General features: G+C 40.3%; 1 protein-coding gene across 1 annotated transcript in view; it reads left to right on the plus strand.

The window, feature by feature from the left end:
- LG5H8orf88 (linkage group 5 C8orf88 homolog) overlaps positions 1-8,432 on the plus strand; it is a 27,300-nt gene that overhangs the window by 5,556 nt on the left and 13,312 nt on the right. Inside the window, exons 2-4 of the mRNA XM_005362332.3 lie at positions 471-569; positions 4,627-4,700; positions 8,082-8,157. Of these exons, the coding sequence (XP_005362389.1) occupies positions 491-569; positions 4,627-4,700; positions 8,082-8,157 (229 nt within the window). The 5' untranslated portion in view covers positions 471-490. The remainder of the gene's footprint in view (positions 1-470; positions 570-4,626; positions 4,701-8,081; positions 8,158-8,432) is intronic.

Genomic DNA, 8,432 nt, shown 5'->3' on the forward strand with positions numbered 1-8,432 from the left:
GGATAGCTAGGCTAACGTATACATTACATTGTATTTTCATGTGTCTGTGGATAGCTAGGCTAACGTATACATTACATTGTATTTTCATGTGTCTGGATAGCTGTAGACATGAATATTGATGTGCTAGCTAAAAAGGACTAGAACTAGAGTTAGTCATCCTGAAATTTGTAATTGAAGAACAGAAGAGGGATCAGTTAATGTAGTTAGAAGAGGCAGCCAAAGACACAGGAAACAATACACGATAATAGAGCCACATAAACTGAAGGAGGAAAACTTCTGAAAGAAGCATTGTGTAACTGTGGTGAAGGCTATACAGAGGCCCAATCGTTGACTATTTTAAATGGGTTTCATGTGTGTCTTCACTTTAATGTTTTCAAATGAGTATTGTGGTTGTTTGCATACATAGAAAAGGTCTAAATGGTCTTTATTATTTTGTCTAAAAGATGAAAATGTGTTTTTCCCCATTAAAGTATGGAACCTCAAGGTCTTTATGACAATGGAAACCAAGAAGTTGATTGGCAAACCGCTTCAACCAGCAAGACCTGTTCGTCATCTCTCTTCTCCTCCAGGTAAGTAATGGAGTTATTTAATTCTTTTAAGTAAATTTATTAATGGATAATTAGTACTTGGAAGATTTAATCATTTATAAAGTAATTACTTGAGGTGGATTTAAAAGAAGTAATAAAAATTAATGATCCCTTTTGTTGGTAGAGTTTACAAATGCCATCTAAAGGTAAAGAGACTTTCATGATCTACTGGCCCTGAGTCTTCCATATCAGTCAGGAAAGGGAGAATATGCTCTTTCCTCGAAAGTAGTTGTTATATTTTTGTTTATTTTTTGTTTTTTTTTTAAATGCCTCATTGTATAGTTAATTGATCTCTGGTCAGAAAGACACCCTCCATATAAATAATTTGTCCTTGTGATGATTGTCCGTGCAGAGTAGTCATGTTGTAGGATGTCTTTTACAAACCCATGAGAGAATGACCATTGTTGCAAACAGTGTGCATGTGACACCAAACAGGAGCTTGGGACATGCTTGAGCTATCAGGTATCTACGTTTGGCAGTCAGACAACAATAAAGATGTCAAAGTAAGCCAGGCCTCATGGCTCAGGCATGTACTCCCAACTATCCTAGTGGTTAAGGCAATAAGATAGCAAAGCCAAGGCTTATTTGGGCCACAGAGACATACAGGTCTGACTGGACAGCTTAGTGATAACCTATTTCAAAATAAAAACACAGGGCTGCCAAATGGTGCAAAGGTCAAGGTGCTGCCCCCAAGCCTGAGTGCTCAGCTTTGGTCCTGGGCCCAACATGACAGAAGGGAGAAGTGGCTCCTGCAAGTTGTTCTGACCTATATACATGTGTACTGTGGCACATGCATGTGGAAACACATGGAATAAATAAATGCATGTAATAAAAAATACAAAACTGGCTAGAGATACAACTCATTCTTAGAGTGCTTGCCTGGAATATGCAAGGTCCTGGGTTTAATCCCTGGCAACCCCCCCCACCATCTTAAATATTTTTCTTTCTGTCCATAAAAATGTTCTTTGGACACAGTTTTGAAACCTGTGCCTCCTTGCTGCTAGATTGGCTTCTGTGGTCTAAATTACGTGGCACATGTATAAACCACACCAACATTTCCTTAGTCGATTTTGTCCCACTGACTCCATGGACTGTTTAATAAAGGAAAGAATGCCCTCTTTATTTTGTATAAAAGTGAAGCAGGAGATGTAGACATGCAATAGACTGCTCCCATCCTTGGCTCCTCCAAGTCATGCTCCCTTTCAAGAGAGCTGTGCCTTAGCACAGACAGGTAACTGAGTGGATCTCCTGGAACATAGCACCAGAGTGTGGATCCCGTGTTCTCTGTTCTGGAAGCTGCTGGGTAGAGTAGATGTTCAGTTCATCATAGAGCGAGTGGCAGCTCTTCCTTCTGTGATCAGCTTTTTTTTTTAAAAAATTATTTTACATCCCGACTACAGTTTTCCTTCCTCCTCTCTCCCCCTCCCCACCCCTCAATTCTCTTCTCCTGTGTTCAGAAAGAGGCAGGCCTCCCATCGATGCTAACAAAGCATGGTATATCAAGTTGGAGTAAAACTAAGCACCTCCCCTTGTATTAAGGCTGTGTAAGGCAGCCCAGTATGAGGACTGGTTCCCAAGAGCCGGCCAGTGCATAGGGACACTCCTCCTCCCATCGCCAGGCGTCCTACAAGTAAACCAAGCTACACAGCTGTCACATACATGTAGAGGGTTTAGGTCTCTCCCTTGCAGGCTCCCTGGCTGTTGGTTCAGACTCTGAGTTCCTATGAGCCAGATAGTTGTTGCTGTGGCTTTTCTTGTGATGTTCTTGAACCCCTCTGGCTCCCAAAATCCTTCCTCGCTCTCTTCTGCTGGATTCCCCAAGCTTGGCCTAATGCTTATCTGTGGGTCTCTCCACCTGTTTCTGCCGGTTACTGGATGAAAATTCTCTGACTATTGGGGTAGTCACCAACCTGGTCACAGGAGATGGCCAGTTCAGGCTGTGTATCTCCTATTGCTAGGAGTCTCAGCTGGGGTCATCTTTGTAGATTCCTGGGAGTTTCCCTTGCATCAAGTTTCTACCTGATGCCACATTGTCGTCCCCCCGCCCCGCTTCCATCATGACATCGCTTTTAGTATTCTCCCCCCCCCCATCCACCCACCAACCCAATCCTTCAAGTTCCCATTTCCACCTGTCCCCAGTGCACCCAGGAGATCTCTTCTATTTTTCTTCCCAGGGAAGTCCATGTGTTTCCCCCACCCCCACCCCTTTGAGCATCTTTATTACCTAGCCTCTCCAGGTCTGTGGATTGTAGCATGGTTATCTTTTACTTTATAGCTACTATCAGCTATATGATATAATCACATATATGTGGTAAATGTATATGATATATATGACACACAAATATGGTATATATTATTATATATATTACTTAGGATTGAGTACAGTTGTCTTTCTGGTCTGGGTTATCTCACTCAGCATGATTTTTTTCTAGTTCCACCCATTTGTCTTCAGATTTTCTGATATCATTGTTTTTAACAGCTGAGTAACACTCCATTTTCTTTGTCAATGCTTTGATTGGGGGCATCTAGCTTGCTTCACATTCTGACTATTACAAATAAAGTTGCTATAAACATAGATGAACAAGTATGCTTGTGTTATGATTGAGCATCCTTTAGCTATATGCCCAAGAGTGGTATGGCTGGGTCTTGAGTTAAATTTATTTCCTAATTTTCTAACAAGCTGCCATATTGATTTCCAAAGTGACTGTACGAGTTTGCACTCCACCAGAAATGGAGGAGTGATCCCTTTGCTTCAAATCCTTTCCACCATGAGCTGTCATTTGTGTTTTTGATCTTAGCCATTCTGATAAGTGTAAGATGAAATCTTACAGTTGTTTTGGCTTACATTTCCCTCATGGCAAAGGATGTCAAACATTTCTTTAAGTGATTATCTGTTATTTGAGATTCTTCTGCCATTTGAATAAGTACCCCATTTTAAATATTCTTATTTTTTTTATTTTTGATGTCTAGTTTCTTGAGTTCTTTATATATTTTGGAGATCATCCTTCTGTCAGATGTGGGGCTTTCCCCCACATCTTTTCCCATTCTGTAGGCTGCTGTTTTGTTCTATTAACTGTGTCCTTTGCCTTACATAAACTTTTCAGTTTCATGAGGTGCCGTTCATCAATTGTTGCTTTCAGTGTCTGTGCTACTTGTGTTCTGTTTAGAAAGCTGTCTCCTGTGCTCTCGCATTCAAGGCTACTCTCCACTTCATCAGATTCGGTGTAACTGGATTTATGTTGATCATTGACAGACTTGGTCTTGAGTTTTACGCAGGGTGATAGATATGGATCTATTTTTATTCTTCTATATGCCAATATTCAGCTATGCCAGCATCATTTGTTGAAGATGTTTTCTTTTTTCCATTGTATAATTTTGGCTTCTTTGTCAACAATCGGATGTCCATAGGTGTGTGGGTTTACATCTGGGTCTTCGATTCGCATGCATTGACCTTGTCCCTGTGATTGGCGATTCTGCAGGCCTTCCCTTTTACGGCCGGGACATAGGTGGGTGGAAGGAATGCTGGGTGATCCTGGTCTAACTGAAGCATAATACATTTAAGATACAGTGAAGTAGAGCTTGTTAGAGAGAACACCAAATTAAAATAAACATCAGTCTGGGGCTTTCTCAACACATTTCCACTCTTGGCCAGCTCAAGGTCCTCAGAAGAATTTTCTTTTCCTTCAAGTGCAGATTAAATTACTTCTTTTGTGAAGCCTTCCTGGTACCTTCAATCAACTATGGCAACCCCATGATTTCTCTCAAGCTCACAGTGAGAGAATAGTTTACTGTATATAAAATTATACTATTACTTATGAGCTTGTTTTTAGACTGTGACATCTTCTAGATGCTCGTTACCTACCCATCTCCTAACGAGCTATGGCGTCAGAGGGTGGAGCAAGTATTTGTTGGATAATTAACTATCATAAATATTTTGTAACAATGTCAAAGATGTCACAGACATGCTTGCTTGTTAGACTATGGTATATCATTTATTGAACATGTGAATATTTAGAATAGTTTTTCCCTCTTCTTACAGGACCAGTGTTCCCTTTTAACTTTCAGAATGAATATCCATGTAACACTCAGTGCTTACAAAGTGGAGTTGGCAGAGTAAGTCATAATAACAGACGGGGCTGGGTAGTAGCTCAAGGCACAGCACATGCTTATCCAGGGTTTCTGTTAGCTTGTGTGTCTATGTAAGATGTATATACACATTATAGACTGTAAATAACATTGCTAAGTGGCTGTATGCTTTGTTTTTTTAAAATGTTAAGGTATATTTCATAATACATTAAAGACTGCATGCCACCTGTATTCTTCTCACTCAGCATTTTAAAATGTAAATTTTTTCTATATTTATTTAAAAAATTTAAAGTTAAAAGCTTGACAATTCAAAACCTTGTGTATATCTTTCTAAAATTAATTCTCTTTTCTTGCTGCCCTCCCAAGAACTAACTATCCTAGTTGTTATTTTTTCCTTGAATGTATTTTGAATTTTTGACATAATAGAATTATTTTAATTACTTTATTTTTAAATTTTTCTTTCCCATTAATGTTGATGTTAAAAAATACTTAGTGAAGGTTTCCTTCTGGCCTGAGTCCTTTCCCTGCTGACCCCTTTCCTAGTAACATAAGTAGATATTCTGGTCAGATCTTCCGGAATCAAGCTGCGAGACACAAGCATTAACATGACTGGAATACGAGGAAACTGCTTAACAAATGGAGCAGCCCTGTGGGTGCCGATAGAGACAGCACATAACAGTGCAGCCGTGACTGTCCAGGGCACTTTTCACTTTTTCAAGATTGAAAGGCTTGCTGTGATAAAAACAACAAACAAACGACACCAGGATAGGAACTGCTGTGAACAACAATGTTCTTGCAGGCGGTGGTGGCGCACATCTTTAACCCTAGCACTCGGGAGGCAGAGGATCTCTGTGTGTTTGAGGTCAGCCTGGTGTTTCAGGACAGCCAGGGCTATGCAAAGAAACCCTACCTCAAAAAACAAAAAACAAATCAAAGCTGAAAGCAATGTTCTCCCCCTCAGCTCTGTTGCTGCTCAGGTCACGCACTGAGGTGAGCTCTCTGAGTAGAGCATGGGACTCTGTGCCCCATCAAGGCCTTCCTTCCTTGTTATTATCAGGTGTCACATTAGTTTCTTACTAAGTAGCTGTAAATTCTTGTGTTGCTTTTAGCTTTTGTTCTCTGTGGCTTGAGAATTGGTATCTTTCATGAGTTTAGTTAGATGTGGTTTTATATGTAGAGAGAGAATTGTCAATTCACACCATTGCCCGTTTTCTCTTATGTTGTCCTCTTTAAAAAAAATATTCCTTTGAAATATGTTTTGGGTTTTGGTTTTCTTATATACACAGCAAATATTTTAAAAATATGGTCTATGAGAGTTGCTTCTTCATATTTGGGAATTTGCAAGTTTCCAAGAAGAGATATCATGTTTTTCTTTGTATTTCCAATTCAAACCACAGTACCCCTGTTTCATGGGTAACACTGTGTTTCTTAAGTGGCCGTGTTCATTAGGGCTACTGCTAACTAACTAGTATATTTGTTTAGACTCAGAAGAAAACCAAAAATCTTATTGAAAAATTACAGGTTTGTCATATTTTGTTCCTAGTCGTTAAAAGTCGACATCGCTATGGCGAAGGCTCTCGGTTAGGTGCACACCCTTCATAGCTGTTAGAGCAGCAGCAAACCTCAGACCCAGCCCAGCGGCTCTGCTCTGCACATTTGGCTTAGTCACACAACTCTGGGCTGTACTCTGACTGTAAACATGACGATCACGCTTACTTTGCATGATTATGACAGTTAAGTCACAGAACATATAATCACTTTGCAAAACTTTTAGCATATTTTTTCTGTCATTATCATTTTATTTATTTAAAAATAATCTTTTTTCATTTTACATACCAATCCTAGTTCCCACTCCCTCCCTTCCTCCCGCTCCACCCACCTTTCCCTTACCCTCCCCCCCATTTACTCCTCAGGGTAATTTTTGCATGTATGAAATATTTTAGATAATGGTTATTTTAATATAAAAAGGCATGGAAAAGTATAACTTTACCTTTGATGTTAGGCCTTGCTTTGAAGTAGCAGTTTTCGATTTAATCATCTACTACAATTTTAGATGTGAGAAATACACTTTTTACATGTATTTATTTGTGCAAAGTGTGTGTGTGTTTTACAACTCCCTGAGTGTAGTTAGCGTTGCTTACATATGTGTGCTAGTGGGGTTGCTTAGTGGGTCATGAACACCGTACCAGTGTCTGCGCCTCTGAAGGAAAAGAACTCCTCTTCCAGCTCCTATTAATGCCAGTAGTCCCCATCTGGCATATTCCCCTCTGCTTCCCATGTTAGAATGTTGAAGGGTGTGCAGGTCTTGGGCTGGTAACCTTAGCCTCTGAGTTCAATGCCCATGCTGTATTTAGAAGAATTTCAGAGCAATCCTCCCTACCTTATATTCTTTCACCCCCACTTTGGGCTATTCCCTGAGTCCAGAGGGGTGAGAGAGATACTGGTGTTCCATTTAGGGTTGAGAAGTCAACATTCACTTTGACCATTGTGAACCTTTGAATTAACTACCCCCCATACTAACAGAATATGGCTAATTAACGGCATGACATACATGTCTCTGTTCCACTACTGGTCACACCTTGATTGGCAAGTTAGCACCACATAACACACGGGTTTTCATTTGTCACCAGGATAGAAGCAACACTCCTGTGGCCAAGGATGGAGTGTAGGCATACACATTTAGAAAGCACGTAGACATATTCATTTAGCAAGGCAGCAGTAGTAAATCATTCTTAGAATTTATTACCTCACAATCCATGGGCTTGAATTCCCTTCTGTGAAACGGGCTTGAATTCTCAATTGAATGGGATTCCTTAGCTATGTAGCATGCATACCACTGAGTCTCTGCTCGTCCCACCTTGAGTGGCAGGTACTATTGTGCAGCATTCAGGGTTTATCAATGGGTAAGATCATTGATGCTTTGCTCCACGGTGGCCTGTATAGCATCTTTTTTGCACTATAAAAACCAGCCAGAGGGAGGAAATTTTCAGGTTAGTTCCAGTTTGATGTCTTGGTATCCTACAACCTTACCTTCTAGTCGCGTTGGGTAACCAAGGGCAATGGCAATAAGTATTTGGTTTTGGGGAATTCTGCCCCCAGCCCCCATGCAGCGCTCATAGGGAGTAGTGAGCTGAGATGGACTTGGAATGCTGTCTCCCTGTGTAGCCCAGGCTGACCTTAAATTCACAGCCCTCCCTACCCCTGCTGCCTGAGTGCTGGGGCAGTAATACAGCAGAATACCACTTTCTGCTGATCACTTTAAGAAGCAAACTTCTCAGGGTTTATCAGTTAGCCCCAAGTATTCCTTGATTAATATTTTAGACCTTATAAAAATACTTCTGAATGTTAAAAAAAAGTTACATAGACATTTCAGATCCAAGTTTAAAAGTTTGTTTCCTTACTCAGCAGTGCAAGACGAATGGAATGCAAGCCTTTTCTCAAGGTCTGACTGAGCAAGAGCAGCACCAGTCTCCAGTTAAGAAAGGTACTCAGTCATCACCGTAGCCCAGTACTCACAGGAGGGGGCGATTTTTGTTGTTTGTGTCAGTCATTATGCTGCTCTCGTGGAGACACCAGAAGAACAATGATTTCAGTGAGATGGAAGGGTGCACATTTTATCAAGTTTTCCATTGGGCTGTTTGATTGACTTGTACTGTACATACACACATACATACATCATAATACATACATACATCATAATACATACATACATCATAATACATACATACATCATAATACATACATACATCATAATACATA

This window comes from Microtus ochrogaster, linkage group LG5, assembly GCF_000317375.1.
Source record: "Microtus ochrogaster isolate Prairie Vole_2 linkage group LG5, MicOch1.0, whole genome shotgun sequence".
In the NCBI taxonomy this organism is placed as follows: domain Eukaryota; kingdom Metazoa; phylum Chordata; class Mammalia; order Rodentia; family Cricetidae; genus Microtus; species Microtus ochrogaster.